This window comes from Acomys minous (genome assembly GCF_964271855.1).
Source record: "Acomys minous genome assembly, chromosome: 13".
In the NCBI taxonomy this organism is placed as follows: domain Eukaryota; kingdom Metazoa; phylum Chordata; class Mammalia; order Rodentia; family Muridae; genus Acomys; species Acomys minous.
The window spans coordinates 48,083,276-48,107,727 of record NC_140495.1 but is presented as its reverse complement, the minus strand read 5'-3'; the positions used below and the strand labels follow the sequence as shown (position 1 = coordinate 48,107,727).

The following is a 24,452-nucleotide window of genomic DNA, read 5'->3' as shown; positions in this document are numbered from 1 at the left end:
TTATCCATTGTACTATCTCTGTGATTCCCCCATGAAGAATATCTTAATTCTAAGTTATATATCAATATTTGCAATTAAAATGACTCATAAAATTGACTGATACCATATGTCAATACTTAGGTGACAACTTATAGAAAGTCTGATCTGCAACTTGATGGGTGACAGTTCCTTTGAACCAAAAGGTAAGTGTTGTTTTCAATAACTGTTATTATTCATGTGCAGCTGATGTATAATTGCACTTTATAATAAAGGGTGAAAGGTAGGGAACACCCTAAAACCTTGGAACCTGTGCTTCCCAAGTGCTGAGATTAAAGGAGTATGCCACCACGCCTGGCCTGTGAGGTGATCTTAAAGTTAACTTTCTAATCTCTTGTTTTGTTTCCTAGAGAAGTCTCTTAAGTGCTGCTATCCTGCATCCATCTCATTTAGCTATTTTTTAGACTACTGACTTACTCTCTAATAGACTTTGTATTGAGTGCACTCTTTGTTCCTTATGCCGTGTGTGTGTGTGTGTGTGTGTGTGTACGTGTACACAAATGCACATATGTTCCAAGTGTATGGGGAGGAGGTCAGAGGACAGTTTGTGGGAGTTGGTTCTTTTCCATCATGTGGGGCCTGAGGATTGATTTTTTTTTTTTCGAGACAGGGTTTCTCTGTGTAGCCTTGACTGGCTAGACTTTCTTTGTAGACCAGGCTGGGCCTTGAACTCACAGCAATCTGCCTGCCTCTGCTTCCCGAGTGCTGGGATTAAAGGCATGTACCACCATGCCCAGCCTGGCTTTGTAGCAAGTGCCTTTAACCACTGAGCCATCTAAGTTTTATCCTGTTTAAACATTGTTTGTTTGATGCCTCTAAGTATACCAGTGTGTTTGTTTGTTCGTTTCCTTTTGGTTTCTTTATGTAACCTTGGCTGTCCTAGAATTTGATGTGTAGACCAGCCTGGCCTTGAACTCACAGAGGTCTGCTTGACTCTGTCTCCTGAGTACTGGGATTAAAGGCGTCCGACACCACACCCAGCTTGTATACCAGTTTCTTTGCTTTACTGTTCTTGCTTTGTGCTGTCTCTTTCCTAGAATCCTGTTAATATGCTTTACTATCTTTTGATCTTTTAGATGAGTAAGTTTTCCTTCCTAAAATTCCTGGTGCTTATTGATTATTTCGCCCACATTTAAGAGAAGGTGCTACCTGGTCAAAATTTCTAAGTAATTTTTACTGTATGTATTGCATTGATCAAAATTTTTTTAAAGGGAGAAATGTGTAGTTTTCTCTATTTGAGTAAGCCTCACTTCTTTTCTGTGTTTTCCTCCAGTATCACATCCCTTTTTGTGCTCTGTGTTTTCCATTTCTAGATCTGGTTTTCAATTTGTTTTCAATCTGTGGCTTCTTATTCTTATTCTTATCTCCCTACTCCCTTTAAGCCAATGGGTAGGTTATAATCCTCTTTGCAAAGATAATTATTCTAAATATATGACTGAAAGTCATTTTGACTGGATTTTCTGCCTCCTGTAAATAGCCATTATGTGTCTGAATTTGACTAGTTAAAGCTTAGAGAGTAACATCTCAGTTTCTTATTGTCGCTATCACGTACTCATCACAAACAATTCAGAAATTGTTTTTAGGATTATTAAAGTAGAGTTTTGATACACTACATATAGCAAATACTTTAATTAAAGAAAATTGCTTCTTTTAAAAATTAGAAAATTTAAAAATGGCAGAACTCTTTATGGAATGTGAAGAAGAGGAGCTAGAACCATGGCAGAAGAAAGTGAAAGAAGTTGAAGAGGATGATGATGATGAACCCATCTTTGTTGCAGAGATAGCAAGTTCAAAGCCAACTATTTCAAGTAAGCGTTTACTTTGAATGAAGGTAGTTTGAATAAGGTTATTTTTTTAGAGTTGTTGTGAAAATGTACTTTTTCCACTATAAGAAGTTAGGAATCAGATACTGACTGGAGAGTCAGGGTTGACTCTGACTGGAGCTTTAGAAGCCAGATACCAGCAGAGGCATCAGGGAAATGCATATAATTTGCTGGTGGCACTGGAGGTCTTCTGAGAATAGGAATTATAATTTTAGTGGTGCTGAAAAACAGGGTTATCTGATTCTTTTTACTTTTTTCCCCCTTAAACCTAGAATAGCTCAAAGGAAAATTTTAGAATATTTAATTTTTAAAATTGAGATATTAAACTGTCATCCAGGCCCCATTGCAGTGTGTTTGACATAGGGCTACAAAATGCATAGAATGAGTGTATGATATTAAGTCAGCTTCTGACCACAGCTGTCTTTCAGCAGCTGGTACATTTGTGATACAGAGGCGTGTTTCCTCTAGCCATTCTGTTTTTACTGTGTCACAGTTAATGCACTCACATCTCAGGCTCTTTAGTATACTAGCCTGTGGGTTGTTAGCTTTCAGTTAGAGTGCTTTAACTTAGCATTGTCATGTTGTTAAGGTAAAAAAACTGACACACGTTAAGCTGTCTACTCAAAAATGTCTAAATTGAGCCAGATGTGGTAGCACACACTATTATTTACAGTGCTTAGGAGACACTGGGGAGGCAGAAGCAATTACATTTTTGTGAGGCTCAGCCCAGCCTGGGCTATATGGTGAGACTGTTCCAAATTGGGGGGGGAGGGAGTACAAAGCATTGAATTTTCAAAGATAAAAAGATTCTTTCTCATTTTAATCACAAGTTTGTTTTAATCTAGAAGAATTTATCAAAGAATGTTAATGTATCCAGCATATTAGTATTTATTTGCTTTGGTCAACTGTGAAAGAGTACCATGAAATTTCCTGAAAGCCTTCATGCTTTTCTTCCCTTTCATTTTTCAAGGCAGAGTTTCTCTGTGTAGCCCTGGCTGGCCATAAACTCTATAGACCAGGCTGGCCATAAACTCATAGAGATCCCCCTGCCTCCACCTCCCAAGTGCTGGGGTTAAAGGCGTGCACCACCACCACTCACCTCTTTTTGCTTTTCTCACCCTTAGAATTGGAATGACACTTACACAGTTTATTATAGAGAGAATAATTTAACCAGTATCATTTCCTGTGGTAGACAGGTAATTTCCTATGAAATGCTAAGTGGGATACTATTTGGATTGTAAAATGAGTTTAATATGATAGTGTATATGGTGTTAATTATTAGAATGGTCTGTTTTCTTATTGTTTCCTACCTATTGATTATGTTACACTTGAACGTTATTATATTGTAAAATTATTCAAAATCTCTGATTAAAAATATGACAAGATTCACATTGAATTTATATTAGTTACAGGTGGCTGTTAATTGTACTCTTAAAACTAATTAAGTATAGGAAAAGATTGGACCTACGTTCTCCCTCCCAAATTATGAAGATGAAAAACTGAAATAATTGTGTTCATTTTATGTGGAGACTATAATGATTTCCAAAATAGGAAATATGAATTAACTTGTCTTTTATAGCTCATAACCACTAAAATAGTATAGTAATAGTTATTTGATAGTTTGAGTATTAATTTTTGTTTTCTGAGTGAAAATAGTGTCAGCTTGTTCGAGTTGCTTCTTTTTTTTATAAAATTAATGTAATTGATTTGTAAGCACTGTACTAACACTACTGCAAAAATTTTAACTATTTTTAAAAGATGTTTTTAGTTTTAATTTAGATTTATGTATCCAGTGAGTGCCTGATGCCCACAGAGGCCAGAGAGAGGGCATTGTATCCCCTCAGACTGACAGTACAAGTAGTTGTGAGACAGCACACGGCGCTGTGAATTGAACTGTACCCTCTGCAAGAACAGTAAATGCCCTTAACTACTGAGGCATCTCTCTGGCGCTGAAGAATAACTATTATTTGTGCCTTTATGCAATTATTTAGTGGAGTCTAGTTCTTTTCTACTATGAAGAAAAAATAATTTTTGTATATAAATTTCAGTACATGTTTTAACTTCTTCCAAACAAACTTAAGCAAATCTTCATTCTTTAGTTTGATTTCTCAGTAAGCTAGGTGTTAACAACCTTATACATTCGTATGAAGTAAGAACTTCAAACCTATCCCTCAGATAATGCCAGTCTTCATTTTTAATGTAATAGATCTAGATCCTCTTCAAGTATAAGATAGTCAGGAAAACCTTAGGTTCAATCTAGTCTATAACTTGTAGTAGCTTCCCTTCCACACAGGTGGTGGCAAGGAGTCCATACAGAGTCTCCTTTAAACAGCCTTAGGGCGTTTACAGCTATGAACAGAATGTGGATGTTGGGTCAGGGTTTAATTTTAAGCCATAGGAACCCAAATATATACACAATTCTGTCACCATACCAAGGAAGTTATGTACTTCAACTTCATGCAACTGTAGATAAATGTATTTTTAGAAGATTTTTATGGGAACAAAATTTATTGCCTTGCAGAATGTTTTGCTTATTATGCGTTTGGGTTTATCAATATACTTCTGGGTTTCTTAGTTATAATGAGAAAGATGTGCTTATTCCATGAAACAGTTTCAAATTAATGATAACATCCTAATATCTAAAATTTAGTTAATAATTTTTAATATCTTAGTGCATATTTTATTCAAACAAATTTAAAGTATTTATATGTATTTTTTAGATATTTTGAACAGAGTTAACCCTAGCTCTCATTCACGGGGAACAAAGAATGGTGTACTTAATCGAGGTACAGTATTAATATATTTCTTTAATTGTAAACTAAAATATTTTGAAAAGTTTGATTATAGAAATGCATTCAATGTGTTGTGTAATTTTAAAATACAGGTTTTACTGCGTCATTCAAGCCTACAAGTCAACGCTACCTGAATTCAACATCAAATCCTGCAGCTGCCTTGCCAGTAAATTTTCATCCTGAATCTAGATCTTCAGATAGCTCTGTTATTGTTCAACCATTTTCTAAACCCGTAAGTTTTTGAAACTACATAGTCAGCTCAGGGAATATTAACAATACCCAATTAAAATTCTAGATTATTGACTAATAGTTAGCATAGTGGTTATCAGAAAAGGTCACCATCTTTATGACAGTGTAGTTAGTCCCCCACTCTTCAGTAAGATGAGAATCATGCTTAAAACTAAGACTGTCAAACCGTGAATAGGAAGATTATAATAAATATCACATGAAAACAAAATATTTATGCTTGCAATCTGGAACAGGTATTTTTCATTTGGAATGTATTAAGCATTGATAATGTTTTATTCTGAGAAATGTTCCTTCATACTTTAGTTAAAAATCCTTAGTAATAAGTAATAGATAATGGTAATGATTATAATTTAGTAAGCTAGTAATAGACATAAATATTTGTACTAGGTGTTATACATAAATTAATCTCATTTAATTCTTAAATATACTTAGGATGCAGGCATTTTATAGTTGAATAAATGCTGAGGTTTACAGTGATTAAATAACTCACTCAGGAACCATAGCTAGGTGGATCCCATATCTCAGTCTAGGCTAATCCATAGTTTATATATATATATATCCACATATACATGTGTATATATTTTATATGAGTGTATAATTTGAAAAATGGAAATACTGCCTCAGCTCAGCAGTCTTCAGAATGCTGTGCAATTCTGGACAGTTGCTAAAGACACTTGAAAGCATTAGGACTTTAACACCATTGTGAAGATAAATTGAAGATGGTTGCTTTTTCACTTTTTTATTGATGACATAAAAACAAGGCTGCTAATGGCTTTGTGTGAGTCGAAACAAGCACTCATCTCTGCCAGAGTTTGCAGGGTACCTGTTCCCAGCACACTCCCAAGTGAATACTTCTCAGTGGCATTTTTTTCAGTCTATTAAACATAAACTTCCATTAATGCTATTTTGTTAGCTATACCCTTGAATATGTATCTTTTTAAATGTTCTGTATGGTGAACAGATAGTGTACATAAAACACATCTATGTCTGAAATATCTTGATGATATCTTTAGGAAAAGCATTATTAGCATGATTAGCAAACTAAAAACCTGCTGCATTTTCATTAAACAATTACTTAAGCTCAACAGTTTATGGCCCACACGCTGTAGTATATTTTTCTTATTACTGCCATAAACTGTATTACTTTAAACAATATACATTAAGTATCTTAAAGTCTTAGAGTTTCTGTTGGTAGGAGGCAGATCATAACGTAGCTGGATCCTCTGCTTTAGGGTCTGATAGGACTACCATTCAAGATGTAGTCCTCAAAGCAGTCTCATCTGCAAACACTACCGGAAAAGCATCTTCCAAGTCCTGATGGTTGTAGATCACATTTAGTTCGCTAAGGAGTCAGACTGAGGCTCAGTATCCTTCTGGCTGTGCCTCATTTCTTGCCAGGTGGGTCTTCCCAAAATGGCTGCTTGCCTCCTGAAATTAAGGGAGAGGGTTCCCCCCCATTCCCCAACAGGGTTTCTCTGTGTCGCCTTGGCTGTTCTAGACTTGGTTTGTAGACTAGGCTGGCCTCGAACTCACAGCGATCCGCCTGCCTCTGCCTCCCAAGTTCTGAGATTACAGGCCTGTGCCACCACACCCAGCCTTATTTTTGTTTTTTGCTTTGTTTTGGTTGTTTCCCTTCAAGACAGTTTCTTTGGGTAGCCCTGGCTGTCATGGAACTTGCCCTCTATGTCTCGCCTCAAAGTCAGATCTACCTACCTCTGCCTCTGCCTCGCAAGTACTGGGATTAAAGATGTGTGCCACCATACCTTTGTTAAGGGAGAGTTCTCTTTTGTTGTTTGTTTGTTTGTTTTTGCTTTTTGTTTTGTTTGTTTGTTTTGGTTTTTCAAGGCAGGGTTTCTCAGTGTAGCCTTGACTATTCTGAAATCACTCTGTAGACCTCTGTAGACCAGGCTGGCCTCAGACTCGCAGAGATCCGCCTGCCTCTGTCTCCCGAGTGCTGAGATTAAAAGTGTGCACCACCACTGCCTGGTTTAAGGGAAAGTTCTTAACTAGAGCTTATTAATCTGTCTTTTGGCAGGGGGCAGGGGGGTTAATTGGGTAGGTTACAAGACAAGATTTCTCTGTATAATAGCCCTGACTGCCCTGTAACTCGATTTGTAGACTAGGCTAGCCTTGACCTCAGAGATCTACCTGACTTTGCCTCGCAAGTGCTAAGTATATGTGCCACCAAGCTGGGATTGATTTCCCCCAACCCCCACCCCGGGGTTTTTTAAGACTGGGTTTCTCTATGTAGCCCTGGCTATCCTGAACTGGCTTTGTAGACCAGGGTGGTCTCAAAAATCACGGAGGTCCATCTGCCTCTGCCTCCCCAAGTGCTAGGATTACAGCTGTGTGCTACCGTGCCCGGCTGCTGGGGTTGATTTTATTAGTCTTAAGAAGCAATCATGTTCATAAAATGATGTTATATACCTTGCCACTTTTACCAGGTTATGTTGTTAAGAATCAAGTCAGCTGTCCTAGCCACATTAAAAGGAAAGGGGTCCCACAGGTATGAATATGAAGAGATGGTATCATGGAGCCCACTTTAGTACGCAGTTATTCAGTCCTTAAGTTTGGAACAAATTTTCTCAAAATTCAACAAAGTATATTTACTGCTCCTTCACTTTATGGAAAACAGCTGATAATAATGTTCTTTCTTACCAATGATAAAATTTGAGTTATCAAGCAAATTCAAAATATTGGAAAGCTTTAATCTGCTATTTTAATCTTGGCAGCTTCCTAATATTTTAAGTCTTCTTTGATAGGTGGTAAAAGTTAATGGATATTTTGATGATGTAATGTGAACCTTTTCAATATTTGAGATGGTTCAATGGAACCAATAGTTTGCAAATAACCAAAACATATATGTTACTGAAATGTCCGTGAGTAAAAGATCTATTTAAATTGTACTGTGAGCTAACAGTTTTAATGGGACAAGGTACCAGAAGTTCTCAGATGAGAAGTTTCAGATTTATAATCATAGAACTTACAGACAGTACTGGCTGGTGTGAGTTTTGGTAGGACCCAAGTAGTATATCCACAGTGGTTATTCCTACCACTACAGTGCTCCTTCCTGCAGCTACATATTGCCTTGAGTCCACTCCTCTACTGATAATTTATGGTTAGTTATTAGGGAAGAGAGCTTGCCTAGTACACACAGCGTCCTGGTGTAAGCAGCTGCCCCTAACCTTGGAGAGGTAGTAGCAGGAGGGTTACGTATTCAGGGCCACCCTGGGCCACATAGGTGAGCTTAAGGCTAACTAGGAATGCCTAAGACCTTGGCTCCCAAAATGAAAATAAAAATTGCAGAGGTATAAAATAATACTACTTTCATGCTGACCTATAATGGATTTAATATAATTATAAAAATAAGGTAGCATTTAATATTGTTGTTTTAATTTGTAGTTTGGTAAATATTCACCGATGTAAAAAGTGGTTTGAGGTTTACTTAGTTCTAAATGTGTAAAATCATCTTGATGCTGAAAAGTTAGCTTAGTCCTGGCTTAGTACATTAAAAAAAAAGTTCTTCTTTAGACAAAAACAGTTACGAGAAACTACCAACTTTTTATCTTGGATTCTATAAGATTCCAAAGGCTATCACTTATGTTCTTTTTTTTTGAGACAGGGTCTCTCCGTGTAGCCTTGGCTGTCCTGGACTCACTTTGTAGACCAGGCTGGCCTCGAACTCGCAGTGTTCTACCTGCCTCTGCCTCCCGAGTGCTGGGACTAAAGGCGTGCGCCACCACGCCCAGCTATCACTTATGTTCTTAAAAAAACAGTAACTATTACAATGAACTTATCTATTCTCTTACACTTGTCATTAGTTGTTTGGCATTGAGGGGAAAAACTGGAGAAGGAGAAATTGACTAATACAGTTTGATAGACAAATCTCACAATCTCAGCCAGAAAGTAGCTAAGGAATGATATTTTAGCTTTTATAAAAGTTAGAAACTAGAGTCTTTTCAACTAAGAATATTTTCTTTCTGTGGACATAAAACATATCAGTAGATGGTTTGTAATCCTGGAATCTTCTTGGGAAAGAAAGCACATTTGCCAGTTGGTTTGTATGGGATCTTAGAAATCATACATTTGGGGCTGCAGAGGTGGCTCAGAGGTTAAGAGCGCTGGCTGCTCTTCCAGAGGTCCTGAGTTCAATTCCCAACAACCACATGCCATCTAGACTGAGCTCTGCTATCTTCTTCTGGCATGCAGGTACACATGCGAGCAGAATACTGTACAAATAAAATAAATTTAAAAAAGAAAAAAAAAAGAAATCATACATTTAAATCTTGGTTATCTGTGTGGTCAAAGTTGAAATCACAGACTTTTATTCTGGAATGAATTGTCTTATTGAAGAGGCTTTCCCTCTGAATATTGGAAGCTACTGGTTTTGATAAATTACTATTTTTATTGATTATAATAAATTATAATTGATAATTAATATTTTATTTCATGTTTTGTTTGTGTATTTAATTTTTTATGGACTATTTTTGTATCTCAACACTTTTTTTCAGGCAGGGATGTTAACATCATTGATAAAGTTAATATGAATGAGTAATGAGCATGAATTTTATATTATCATTTAAACTTAGATTATAGTTTCAACACCATCAGTAATAAATGATGCTGTATTGAGAGCCTTCCTTAACCACACCTAACCTTATCCTGTAGCGCCCATATAATGGGAAAGAATATTAGGTCTTTATTAATACCACTGTGATAACTAATTGATACACGTTTATTTCTGAGAGCAAGTACATTTAATATATACAATGTGGCTGTTGTAGTTTGAAAGGTGAATGACTTGAAGCTCAGCAGTGAATGCCCAAGGTTTTTTTTTATTATGTCATCCTAATTCTATTATGGGGTCTGCTTTACTCTTATTATTGCATTTAACAAACTTTTTAGGTTGTTCATTATTTAGTTATTCTTAACTTTCAAAAGACATTAAAAGTTCTCTATTTGAAAATTCTTTTTAGCTCATTATTTGTTGACTACTGGGTTGCCTTTGTAATACTATGGGTACTTAATAAGTTGGTTTTTGAGGATGTGTTTAACAAGATTAGCTTTATTATAATTTTCTTTTTTTATAAATGGAAACACTTTATTTTTTTTTAAGATATATTTATTTACTTGTATGTGTATGAGTGCTTTATCTGTCTGTACACCCGCATGACAGAAGAGGGCATCAGATCGTAGTATAGATGCTTGTGAGCCACCATGTGGATGCTGGGAATTGAACTCAGGACCTCTGGAAGAGCAGTCAGTGCTCCTAACTGCTAGGCTCTCTCTCCACCCTATTATAATTTTCTTAAAGAGAATTTTGATATTTTTGTTTTTGACCATGCAAGTGAATGTTTTAAAATAGAAATATTTGAAGAAAGTGTTCACTTCAGTGAAGATTATGCTTGGTTATTTAGGTTTTTTCTTTAATTCTAAGTGTGGTGTGGTGCTGTTTAGGATTATAAGTTTTTCCTATAACTTTATAACAATCCAATGTCAGTTAAGTTAGTAACAAAATGAAATTCTTCTATACTTTGATTTATTAGCACAAAACAAAACCTTCATATTTGTATGATACACGTGTCTGAGGGGAGGTTAGAAAAGAAGAGTTCATTGATAAAATCAGTGTGCATGCCATAAGGGACTTAACCTGCACAGGTCAGCACTTTACTTTTTAGAAAACAGTCTCTGGGGACCATGTCCTCCTTCTCAAAAGCTTGGTACTGATAGTTATATGACAGCTCAGTGTGTTTAGCTTTCTCCGTTGTTGAAAATACAGGTTTTAATTCTTGGCTGTTATAAATAATTTTCCATTAAGCTTTCTTTATCATAAATTCTCGAATGTAGAATAAAGGACCCTTTAGAGGCTTGATAGCTACGGGTAAAGTTTTTATGCAAAGTCATACCAAAATATCACCTAGAGTTTGCCAAGAGGAAATATTATCCTTTAACTTTATTAAAACTAATGTTAGTCATATAGAAAAGGCAGTGGAGTTCCCATATTTTTTCACATCTAGCTTTCCTTGTGTTAACATCTTAGGTATTATAACAATTAAGTTAACCAAACTTTTGATCCATCTTTAGAATTGAGCAGTTTTTCTATTGATAGTTCTTAGATCATTTTATGATTCTACTTCACAGTTACCCTTAACTTCTTCATAGTTTTTGCAGTTATACTTTTTTGTTGTTCATGACTTACCAGTCATTAAACATTATGAGTAAATTATTTTGTAGTAGGCATCATTTTTAAACAATGCCAGTTTAATTGTTAAATATTTTTATTTGCATCTTTCTGTCCAGTAAATTGAAAAAAGGGGTATATCAGATATTTGTCGTTAGCATTTTATTTTTGAGTGTGTGTGTGTGTGTGTGTGTGTGTGTGTGTGTGTGTGTGTGTGTTTAAGTTGCTGAGCTTGCTATGTAGCCAGGGAAAGTTTTGAATTCTACATCTTCCTGTTTCTACTTCCTGAGTGCTGGAATCACAGGTGTGCACCACTGTGCCTGGCTGTTTTTTTTTGTGGGAGGAGGGGCAGATATCATCTTGATTTTTTTTAACCACTGTTTAACTTTAAAAACTGTGGATTGTGCACAGGCACAAGTTCCAAAAATCACTCAGAGCTTACTAAAATTACAGTATTAATCAAGTAATAAATAGCAGAACTCAATTTAAAAAAAAACTGCACAAATGAAAGTTTATTGACATGAATGTAAATCCTACTCCCAAGTATCATTGTTGAGGGTGAATTTTTTATATAAAATTGATTTTCAAACCATCTTTTTTTTGGAGAACTTTATATGGTCAAAAAAAATAATAATAATGGACTCCCTACTTTTCTAATTGTCCCACAGAAACCTATGTTAAGTCAAGGCATGTCAGATGTCAGAAGGCAAAAAGCAAAAGCATCTTGGGCTATACTTGGGTGAAGTAACAGTGCCAATCAGAAAGGGATTAGAACATAAGCTGTTGATAAAATACCTAGCTAAGCTAGCAGGAAGATCTCAAGACCATGGTAAAAATGTATGAGATGGACTGTAATGCCAAGAGTAGAGCAATATAAGCTGTGTATCTGTACACATATTCAGTATAATTATGAAGTGGTCAATACAAGTGGAGATATAGGCTATAATAGTATATTACTATACTATACATAAGTATACTAATGTATGTACACAAGTACAAATATATTGGCATTACAGATACAAAATAAGTTTGCATTTCTTTTACTTTTAAAACATTGGATTAAGATTTGCTGTCCACATTAAATGATCAGTTTTATCTGGGCAGACAGGAACAAACAAGTTTTTAACTTGTTAATCAAATCAGAAAAGGTTTGCCTATACCTTAATGGTATAGGCATGCTGTTAAATTACTTTTATACATGTGTATAAAATAATAGTTATAACTATGTTCAGTAAATGTAATACTCTTTCTTGGAATTTAACAGGGTTATATAACAAACTCACCACGAGTTCTGTCTAATAACTCTTCAGAGTTACTGTTCGACCTGACCGAGGATGATAACGGATTATCACATTGCCAAGGGGGGCCAGCACTTTCTATTGCAGGTTGGTTTCATTACTTTTTTCCTTAAAATAGTTAAAAGGAACTTGATGGATAATCTTATGGAATTAACTCTGTTTTGAAATCCATACCTTTGCATATTGTAATATAGACTGCTGTAAATGCTTTTTGAGTGTGTTTTTGAGGCAGTTTTATGTAAAATTTTCACTAAACCACATTGTACTCTTTTAACTCCCTATGGATCCAACTTTTAAAATATTTTAAAAAACATCAGTGAATTAGAGAAGGCTTCAGATACACTTTGTTAAGAAACATAAGTTTCTGCTGGGCGATGGTGGCACACACCTTTAATCCCAGCACTCAGGAGGCAGAGGCAGGTAGATCTTTGTGAGTTCCAGGCCAGCCTGGTCTACAGAGGAGGTCCGGGACAACCAAGGCTACACAGAGAAACCCTGTCTCAAAAAAACAAAAAGAAAAAAGAAAGTTTCTATGGGTACTAATATAAAAAAGTATGTGCTTAAAGTTGAATTTTTAATTAGGTTGTGTCCTTCTAGTTAAATAAGTGATTTCGGTATATAGTTAACTGTGATTTTATGGTCCTATAAAATGACCACAATAAAGAAATAGTTGTTCAGCTAGTGGCATGACTCATCATGCAAAGGTACTTGCTTCCAAGTGTGAGTTTCATCCTTGAGACCCACAGAGTGTACAAGAAATCCGATTCCTTACAGGTTGTCTTCTGACCTGGGCAAATGTGTATCCACCAAATCCTCCCTTTCCCTTCCTTCCTCCAATAAATAAAAGAGAATTTAAAGAATTAGTTCTTGAATGTGGTGGTGTATGTCTGTAATCTCAGCCTTTGAGAGGCTGTGGCAGGAGGATTAGTGTCAGTTTGAGGTCAGCCCAGAGTATGTAATAATTTCTAGCCCATCCTAGGCTATATAGTAGGACTGTGTCTCAAAAACAGACAAACAAATACTAGTGATCTAGACATAGTGAAAATGGTCTTTAAAGCTAAGGAAATTTACCTGTGGAAGATTTAAAGTTCCTTTAGTTCATATGATAAGTAGTCTTCATTAATTTAAAATACATTAGTGTACCATGGAGGATTTTTGTGTTAGTGAAACTCCTTGTAATCAAGGCAAGTTCATTCTTGAACACTAGCAATTTGTATATATTCAAGTATTTTAACTAAGATGTACAAGATATTTTGGAATGTTTACATTGTTTACTAAATAGATTAATGAGATATTTACCAGAGTCTCCTATGTTGTTTTTCATAACAGGGCTTAAAGTGCTTTTCCATTTTAAAAATACCTTATTTGATAAACACATCTCTGAATGTCACTTACATACATAGTTTACTAAAAATGTTTATTTACTAATATCTTGTTAATAAAATAGGTACAAGCGAAAAGAAATGGAGAAAAAATATTTGTATTAAATCTGGCATTAGGAAGCTCATAGACTTTACTCATAGGAAAAGTCTGCAGTCTTGAAACTTCTGGGAAGAAAGAACCAGTAAAGACTCCTATTCTCCCTCTCAGCTTTCTGCTACAGTGAGTGAAACTTCATTAAGTGGGATAACCAGGAAGCTGTAGGCTTGCGCTCTGCTCTTAAGAATGTCTAGTCTTTATCATATCAACTGACCTCTTCATACTTTGGATTTTTTATATTATTAAGATATGGGGCGATTCATCTTTATGTTCAGCTCTCCACACCTGGAGTAAGGCACCTGAGGATATCATTTTGGCTCTTGCTCTAGTTCACACAAGACTCTTTTTTAATGTCCAAATAAGATAAGTGAAATGTGAAAAAACATTCGTAAGGTTCAAAGGACGTGATACCAACTATCAGTGTCATTCAGTAACATGATTGACGGGCTACTGTCTATGGAGATTATGCGGTGTTGAGTTTGACCTTGAAAGAAATTAGGATTTACTGGCAGAGTGAGGGATATGAGAATAGGGATGGAGAATGGCATAAGTCTAACGAAGCAGACACAGGGACAGAATTTAAAGCACATGCAGGGCTAATTGGGATGGCTCATTCAGTAAAAGCATGGGCTTCCAAGTCTGACAACCTGAGTTTGATCCCTGGAGCCTACATGGTGGGAGGCTAGAACAGGCTCTCGTAAGTTGTTCTGTGAGTTCCATTTAAATACTGTGGTTTGTGCATGCCCTTACTCATGTGCACACAAATAATAAATAAATGTGCAGAATATTGGAATGAATGCCAAGTGGTTTTATTTAATGTTTAGATTTCTCTTGTTAAATTCTTACATCAAGGGTTGCAGAGATGGCTCAGTGGTTAAGAGCACTGACTGCTCTTCCAAAGGACCTGGGTTCAATTCCCAGCACCCACATGGGAACTCACAACTGTTACTCCAAGATCTGACACCCTGACACAGACATACATGTGGGCAAAACACCAATGCACATAAAATAAAAATAAATGATTAAAAAAAATTTTACATCAAAAAAGTCTATTTTTACCTCCTGGTCTATTTTATAATTGGTTGCTTAATACAAAATGCTATCACCTTTTATTTTCCAAGTATCATGAATATCAGTTAAATACAGTTACACTACCAGAGATCTTTTTCATGTACCTATAGTGTATCTGTCTCTGATCAAGTATTTTGAATATGAGGACAATCATTATTACTTTGTCCTAGAAGATGAAATGGTGAAGTGAATTAGTAAAATCTTACTTTCTTGGCAAAAATAATGATAAGCTAATCTATTGGAATTTTTACCCTTTAAAGCAAGTTAAGGTATGAAATGTTTTGTAAGTAATGATAATTGTTATTATTATTGGTTTTGGTGTACCAAATATTTTAATGTGTTTTGAATACATTGTTTGATCTTAATGTAACTCTGTAAAATAAGGTACAAAAACAGAGACTGGAGTTCAGAGAAATTAAGTAAGACTTCATAGAGATTAAGAGAGTGTGGATTTGAACTTAGGTTATCTTACCTAAATGCCTGGAATATCTCTAACAATATTTCTGCATTTAGTGTACAGATGTGACTATTTAATGTGTAGTTTAGGACTCCTTTGTGCAAAACACGTTATGTTGTTTTCAAAAAAGATTTTGTTTGCCTTAGTTATAGTCTACCTGTCCCTATTTTTCTTGTTGATATGCCAAGGTTTAATCCTTTAGCTTTATGGTGATTTTTCAAATGGAAAATTATTTTTAAGAATGAAATCTCAGAGCCGAGTGTGGTGACGCACACCTTTAATTCCAGCACTCAGGAGGCAGAGGTAGGCGAATCTCTGTGAGTTTAAGGCCAGCCGTGAGTCCAGGACAGCCAAGGCTACACAGAGAAACCCTGTCTCAAAAAACAAAACAAAAGAATGAACTCTCAGGCTTGGTATGATAGTGCATGCCTTTAAAATCCCAGCACTAAGGAGGCAGAGGCATGTGAGTCTCTGTGTTCAAGGCCAGGGTAGTATACAGAGTGAATTCCAGGACAGCCAAGACTGTTTCACAGAGCAACCCTGTCTTATAAGAAAGAAACAAACAAAGAGAGAAGCAAAGAAACCTATCTCTGTGTAAATAAAGAAAAAAGACTAACATCACATTAGTCATTTTTACTAGCTAAGACATTTTAGCTGGGTGTGGTGGCTTACACCTTTAGTCCTAGCAGTCGGGATGTACAGGCAGGTAGATCTTGAGTTTATGGCCAGCCTGGTTTACAGAGTGAGTTCCATGGGCATTCAGGGCTTCACAGAGAAGCTGTCTTGAAAGGGGGGGAAAAAGAATGAAATTTTAAGGATTTATAAATATTTGAAACAAATTATTGTGCGTGTATGCATGTGTTGTACAACTTGAATGTATTTAAGAATCTGAAGGTTTTTAGAAACTTCATCCTCAGTTCAATTTTTTTCCAAGTCATGTTGAGAATGTTATTGTATAGAAAGGCAATTTTACAAATTGATTGAATAAATGCAGTCCTTAAAAGTTTTAATGCTGTTTCCTCACACTCTCTAAGTTTGTAACATTTTGTTTGCTATTTTTGAGATAGGGTCTTATTGTTAGCTCTGCCTGGCTGGCTTGGAACTGGTTAGGCAGACTAGGCTGTTCTCAAATTGACAGAGCTCTGCCTGCCTCTGCCTCCCAATTACTGGAATTAAAGGTGTGTGTCACCAAGCCTAGCAATATTATTTAATTTTTATCACTGGTATAGTATAGTTCAATTGTATCATATATTTTAGCTTCCACATACTCAGACTTAACTAGTTATGAGTAGTATTTTATAATATTATAAAATATTTTCCCTACTGTTTAAATCATTTTAGGTTTGAATGAAAGTTCATTTTCATCAAAACGCCCTTCTGGTTCTGACATAAACAGTGTTAACCCCAAAAAGCCTAAACCCACTGAACATATTTCTGGAACAGATGCCTCTCCTGTGGTCTCTTCAGGGAAGTCTTCATCAGTGATGTCTTTGCAAGTGGTGCCATCGCAAGGTAAAAAAGAAATAAGTAATTTCTTTTTCTGGTAGGCAAAGAGTAAATTACTGTAGTATTTAAAGATAAGTTTTGCAAGTTGTTGCAAATTAAGAAGCCAACAGTGTTTATTTAAGTTAAAAAATATTGGATTTGGGGGCTAGGCAGTGGCTTATTGGTTAAGAGTGCTTAAAACTTTTGCAGAAATGTGGGAGGCAGAGGCAGGTGGATCTCTGAGTTTGATGCCACCCTAGTCTCACAAAGTGAGCCCAGGACAGCCAAGGCTACACAGAGAAACCCTGACAAACAAACAAACAAAAAGACACTTTTGCAGAGAACCTGGGTTTGATTCTCAGCACTCAACATCAAGTGGTGTACAACTACCAGCTAAGCCCAGCTCCAGGGCACCTGGCATTCTTGTCTGGTACCCATGGGTACCAACACAAGTGTGACATTCATATACATGTGTGTATGCACCAAGTAATTATTACAATTTTTTTGTTTTGTAAATAAATTAAAAATGCTGAAAAGTGATGTTTTATAATTGATCTGAATTTATTTTAGGTACAAATTGCTCATCAAATCAGTCTAAAAATGGAACGACTTTTCCAAGAGCATGTCCTAAGTGTAATATTCACTTCAATCTTTTGGATCCGCTGAAAAATCATATGACGGTAAATCTTTTCGAAATCTAATTTGAATAGTTTAAAAATCCCTAAAATACTAATGACCAGTTTAGAGTGAAGGATGGTTGTCCTAATATACTAGGAATGAAATATTCTCTTATTGGATACATACATAAAGCTTAGGTGAACATTTATATTCAAAATGACCCTTACGATAGTGAAATTTATTATTTCATACATTTACAATATATGTTTGTTATATTCTGATTTTAAACACAATATATTTCTTACATCATATTCAGATTTGTAAAACATGTTAGTGTAAATTTAATCTTTTTTATCTTAAAAATTTTAGTTTATGTACATGTTGATATATGCATTCCACATTAGATAACAAAATAAATTATGCATATTGTTATTATTCAGACATAAACTTTAAATGCTCATGTTTTTCATATAAAATAATTTATTTGGTACAGTCCAGAGTATAGTTTACATAATCATTATAAATTAGTATAAGGTATTATTGGAGCAGGAAGATTTTGGCTTAGATTTTATTTTCAAAGTATTTATAAAGTATGAAGGTTAACACTGTTCTTCAAATATCAGCTTTTCAAAGGCACAAATTTGCTGTGCCTTTGTAGAGTGTTCTATAATCTCCTTGTTCCTACTGTCAATGGCAGGAAGGCAGAAGAAGATAAGAAAAATAGAGTACAAAAAGAAAGGAATGAAAGAAAAGAACTAAGTAGCAATGATGTAATGTAGGAAGCATTCCTGCTACTTCAGAAACTGGCCATGTTTAGTTCATTATTTTCAAAAACAAACAGAAGCAGGAGGAACTCACTGGCAGTTGATGGAGAAAGGAGAGACATTCTTGTAGGTGATGTAGCTACTGGTTAAGTTGCCTATACTCCTGAAAATAACCCCTCATTCATAAAACTCATCAAACTATAAAACTATAAACTTATAAAACTAATCAAAGTTACTGAGCGTAAAAAGGGAAAAAAAGGACAAAGAAATGCTTTATGTGTTTGTTATTAGAGACAGAGGGGAGAAAGGAGCACATCAGTTATTCTTACTCATTTAACTACGTGTTACAATCATGTGACTCACAAAGGCCCACACAGGGACGCAGTGAGGAATCTGGCCCCAACTCATACTTGCCTGGTTTATAAGTTGACTCTCAAAGTGAATAACTTCATTTTAGTTTGCTTTATATATTCTTTCTTTGTGTGTGTGTGTGTGTGTGTGTGTTTACAGATAAATGTCAATTTTTCCCTCTATTATGTGTACAAATTGTATCATACCATCTGATCTTCTTGGCCTAACTGACTTTCTATTGCTGTGATAAAAACATCGTGACTGAAGGTAGCTTAAAAAGGAGAAATATGACCTTTTAAAACTGAAATTCAGCCAGGTATGGTAGTACATGCCTTTAATCCCAGCACTCAGGAGGCAGATCTTTGTGAGTTCAAGTTTGTGAGGACAAAGTAAGTCCAGGACAGCCAGGACTACACAGAGAAACCTTGTCTTGAACCTCCCCCCCAAAGAGGTAATGAATGTAATAATTACTGTTATTTGATCATTACCCAATGTAGACATGAGTCAGTGTATCATGTTAAACTTAACAAAAATGCCAGTCCTGTCCACTACCCCGCAAAAAGGTTTATGGGCCAGAGAGAGAGATGTGTAGTTAAAGCACTTGGCTTCTCTTACAGAGGACCTTTATTTGGTTCTCAGCACTTATAGGACTCCAGTTCCAGGGGGAGCCAGACACTCTAATCTGACCTCTAGGGGAACTATACACATGTGGTACTGGTGTACTCCCTCATTCCTTGGGCTGTTGGCCACCTGGTCCTCAGAAATAGGGGAGCAGAAGAGACGAACTGGGGCTTCCTTTACCTTTGAGCCCAGAAGTAACTTTCTGGGATCAGCTGCTGGGAGGCAGATCAGTTTTATTTGTGATGAAAGAGGGTTATATAGAACCCTGAGGGGGTATTTCCAGGGTGGGTGGCCAGGGGCTTACAGTACTGCCATGCCTCAGTAGCATGGGAGGCATTCCAGGGATCCAGGGCACTAACTGGTCAGGGTCTATGGGGTAAGGGAGTTGGGCTAAGGACTAGGTGACAGTTCCTCAGGTAGAGAAGGTGATAATGATCAGAAGACTCAACATTGGACAGAAGAGGAGGTGGATGTTGTAATCAAAGCAGGGGATAATTTATGTTCCATTTCATATGCTCACTTAGCACATTTAAGCATTTATGTTATAAAAGAATTACTTATGTTTCTTGTTAAAAAAACAAACAAAAAACTTCTTAGGCCTCCTGTAGACATTGCAGTTTAGGTGGTCTGAAGCAGTCCCCAGAATTGCCATTTTAATGAGCTCTTATAGATTTTCTTATATAAGATTGCCCTTAAAAAAAAAAAAACCTCATTTAAAAATTATGTACAATAAATAAATTACTTATATCTTGATTTTAAAAAGCTTTTTTAAAAAAAGGAATTTATTCAGATTACATCTCAATTGTTATCCCCTCACTTGTATCTTCCCGTTCCCCTCCTTCCCTCTTTCATCCTATTTTCCTCCACTAGATCTGTGACAGAAGGAGACCTCCTCCCCCACCATATGATCACAGCCTATCAGATCTCATCTTGGTAGCCTGCTTATTCTTTCTCTGAGTGCCACCAGGTCTCCTCAAGGGAAAGTAGTCAAATAGGGGACACCAGAGTTCATGTCAGAGTCAGTCCCTCCTCTCCACACAGCTGTGGAGAATGTGCTGTCCATTGGCTAGATCTGGATAGGGGTTCTAGGTTTACTGCATGTGTTGTCCTTGGTTGGTCCAGTAGTTTGAGCAGACACCCCCCGCCCCCAAGTCCAGATCCGCCATCCTTAATGGTCTTCTTGTAGGTTTCTAGGATCCTCTGGATCCTTCTGTTTCCCCATTCTCCCTTACCTCTCTCACCTGGAGTCCCAATAGGAAGTCCCAGTATCCCAATCTCCTGCTAAGTGAAGACTTTCAGGGAACATGTCTGTTGTTGGGCTAGTGTCCAATTATAAACCAAAAGATGCTCCACCACACAGCAAGGACATATGCTCAACCATGTTCATAGCAGCCTTATTCATAATAGCCAGAACATGGAAACAACCTAAATGTCCCTCAGTAGAAGAATGGATAAAGAAACTGTGGTACATTTACACTATGGACTACTGCTCAGCTATTAAAAACAAGGAAATCCTGAAATTTGCAGGCAAATGGATGGAGCTAGAAATGATCATCCTGAGTGAGTTAACTCAGACCCAGAAAGATACACATGGTATATACTCATTTATGATTTTCAAAAGCTTATATGGAAAATTTTATAGTACAAGCAGCTTATGTGACAACTTGTATTGCGAAGTAAATTTCTTCTTCAGATATTTTAACATTCTGGATTCTAAGATGTACCAGATGCATTTGTCTTTGTGTCCCAAACATTTTCTAGTACTGTGAATCTAGGGAGTGGCAGTTTGGCTGTATAAAAGCCTACTTTTAATTAACTTAGATGTTTTCATAAACCCTGATTCATCAAAGCATGTAGCACTCACTGTCCTCCTTGTGTTGTTGATATAGTTATGAAATGAATGATTTTTGCTTAAGACACAAATGACTATTAAACATGTATCTAAGCAGGCATATTGAATGGGAAACATTTAAATAGTCAAGTCCTCATCTTAAGGCTTTTTTCTTCTCCTTTTAAATTTCTATTTTATTAAGATAATGTTTATGGGCTGGCGAGATGGCTCAGCTGTTAAAGGTGTTTGCTGCCAAGCATGATGACTTGAGTTCAGTCCCTGCACACACATGGTGGAAGGAAAGCGTCAGCGTGCGCAGGTTGTCCTCTGCCCTCCACAGGTGCTCCCTGCACACACATGCCCATGCGTAATGCATATAAACAATAAACATCTACTTTGAGACGATGTTTACTTTTCTAATCTTTTTAGAGTATTCACTGTAGACTTTCAGTATCTTACCAGACATAGTTTGACATGGTTTGGCCTTTGTTGAAAACATAATTTTTTGTTGTTATTTTGTAATAAATAAGGCATCTTTTTTTTTCTCTTTTAGTATTGTTGTCCAGACATGATAAATAACTTTTTGGGATTAACTAAAACAGACATTTCAAATACAGCAAATGAAGCTAAAACTCTTGATTCAGAGAAAGGAAAATTGATCATGTTAGTTAATGATTTTTATTATGGAAAACATGAAGGAGATGTCCAGGAAGAACAGAAGACTCACACAACCTTTAAATGCTTCAGTTGCTTGAAAGTTCTTAAAAATAATATTAGGTATGTAAATGTGTGCTTATTTCACTGACAGTTGAAATACTAGAGATGTAACCAGTGTGTCTTTATCATATGCTCTCTGGCCATTCTAGATAAGCAACTCCAATACCTTCTCGTTTGTTGTATTGTCAAATTCTCCCCTTAAATCTGCTGCTTTGTCTTTCTTTCATATGGCTTAAGAAAGGATAGCGATTATTTTAATTTGGAACAAAATGAACGTATTTTGTCTTTTAATAGTGATCTAAGAATTTAATTGTGTATTTTAATTTTCTTATATCTTTGAATATTATAATTCTTTCACAATACAAGAAGCACTTCTCTAGAAGTTCCCAGATTGACTTCCTCCTTATCACTACTATTTGATGCCCAAATCTTCCACTTTATATTTATCATCTTTATAATATGTATCTTATGGGAAATGTAATCTTTTTTAGAGATGTACTAATTTCAGGAGACAAGTCTGTTTTAATTTAAAAAAAAATTTTTTTTTCTTGTTTTTGGTTTTTTGAGACAGGGCTTCTTCTGTAGTTCTGGCTGTCCTGAACTCACTGTGTAGACCAGGCTGTCCTCGAACTCACAGAAATCCGCTTGTCTCTGTCTCCCCAGTGCTGGGATTAAAGGTGTGTGCCACCACGCCTGGCCTTAATTTTTAAATTTAGATAAAAACTAGATATTTCATTCTCAGTGGAATTTTAAAAATTGTATATACAAGTATTTTAAATTTTAGAAATTTATACTTTGTAATCTTTGAGTGCCATATGTTACCAAAATACCACCTGTAAGAACAAGAAGTCATTGACTGATGATTTTCATTTATTATAGCATCTGAAATGCATATTTTGTTAGATATGATGTTTTCCTACCTTTTTTATTAAAAAATTTCAAATATTCATAAAATTTTAACATTAGATTCTTGCCACCTTGCATCTGCCCATAATTCTTTACTATATATATTTTATTGTCTTTTTTTTTTTTCTTTTTTTTTTTTTTTCTGGTTTTTCAAGACAGGGTTTCTCTTTGTCACTCTGGCTGTCCTGGACTGGCTTTGTAGACCAGGCTGGACTTGAACTCACAGAGATCTGCCTGCCTCTGCCTCCCAAGTGCTGGGATTAAAGGTGTGCGCCACTGCCGCCTGGCTTTGTTTTATTATCTTGGTTGATTGATTGATTGATTTTTGATTTTTTTTTTTTTAATTTATTCACTTTACCTGCCGATTGCAGCCCCCTCCCTCACCACCTCCAGGCCCTGCCCTCACTCCCTTATATCCCCTAACAGCTGACCTCAGCCTGTCAAGTCTCATCTAGATTCATCCTTATCCTCTGTGGCCTGGCAAGGCTGCCCCACCGGGGGGGGGGGGGGGGTGGGGGGGGGACACGACGACCAGAGTACGTGACAGAAGTAGCCTCTACTCCCCATATTATGGGACCCACAAGGAGACTGCTGTGTATCGGCTACGTCTGAGCAGAGGGTCTAGGTCCTCACTGTGCGTGGTCCTTTGTTGGTGCTTGTTTTTATTTTTTAAACAATCTAATTTTTAGAAATTAGTTAAGCTTTTGATTAAAAACTTATTTTTATGTACATTTCAAAGTAAGTTACAGACATGAGTGTACTTCTTTTAGATAGGTTGCACTTCAAGAATAGATGTGGGGCAAGTTTGAGTGAGAACAAATTAAAACATAAAGAAAACTCAACTCTCAAAAGTGGATTAAAAGACGATGCTATATACAAATACACTTAGCATGCATATCTTCTACATTTACTAACAGTCCGTGGAGGAGCATGTCACACACCAGCAGTTACCTCTTGGGCCCAGGAGCTCATCCGTTTTTCTGTCGTGAGTGCTTGCTGCTGCAGTGACGCTCATGGGTCTCTTTGTGTCTTCCAAAGCCCTTACACTGCTTCACCTCCTTCCTGGGCTGATGGTGCAACAGTTGTGCTTTGGATGGAACACTGGAGTAGCATTGGAGTCAGGAGATAGGGTGCAGGGTGTAAGTGGGTTCCCTTCTTCACTCCTCACATACTGCAATTTATTTTAGTATAAGTGTTTTTGCCTTTTACTTTTAAGATTAGCCCATTTAATATTCTACATGAAAAGTAACTTTTTCTAGGAATTATTTGAGGACATTTGTTCTATATATTTATATTATTAGAATATTTAGAAAGTTTAAGCCTGTTGCCTTTAGTAACATACAGAAACTGAACATGGAAAACTATTTCTTGGGAAATGTATCCTTAGTGGGGTAAATACCTCATGATCAAAGGAATTATAGTATTTTGCCCTAATTTTTGTCAGTAAAATTTGAGAAGGCAAATTGGTTTTTGTTATTTTGCTTTTGTTTTTTGAGATAAACAACAACTCAGAGAAATCTGCCTTCCTTTGGCTCTCAAGTGCTAGGACAAGTGAATGCCACTGTGCCTGACCTTGCAGTTGTTTATAATTTATATAATGGTATGAAGCCTAGCAATAATTCTGTTGTCTTCCCATACATGTTTTTCATTACTGTTTTCTGCCCTACTGGTTAGTGTCACTAAAAACAGGTCACTGTGAGAAATTTGCGTTCTTCCCCCGACCCCCTTCCTATATATTGGTTTGCGAACTATGCATTCCAATTAAGTCTTGTA

General features: G+C 36.2%; 1 protein-coding gene across 6 annotated transcripts in view; it reads left to right on the top strand.

Moving 5' to 3' along the window:
• Window positions 1–24,452, top strand: part of ZNF280D (zinc finger protein 280D) — a 68,175-nt gene that overhangs the window by 1,755 nt on the left and 41,968 nt on the right. For 4 of the 6 annotated variants that reach the window (XM_084752915.1, XM_084752916.1, XM_084752919.1 and 1 more), the window contains exons 3-10: window positions 121–182; window positions 1,698–1,844; window positions 4,580–4,645; window positions 4,744–4,883; window positions 12,346–12,466; window positions 16,728–16,898; window positions 17,442–17,551; window positions 21,610–21,833. In XM_084752915.1, the coding sequence (XP_084609041.1) occupies window positions 155–182; window positions 1,698–1,844; window positions 4,580–4,645; window positions 4,744–4,883; window positions 12,346–12,466; window positions 16,728–16,898; window positions 17,442–17,551; window positions 21,610–21,833 (1,007 nt within the window). In that variant the 5' untranslated portion in view covers window positions 121–154. Of the gene's footprint in view, window positions 1–120; window positions 183–1,697; window positions 1,845–4,579; window positions 4,646–4,743; window positions 4,884–12,345; window positions 12,467–16,727; window positions 16,899–17,441; window positions 17,552–21,609; window positions 21,834–24,452 lie in introns of those variants that run through there. The other 2 variants (XM_084752917.1, XM_084752920.1) reach the window with 1 other exon arrangement.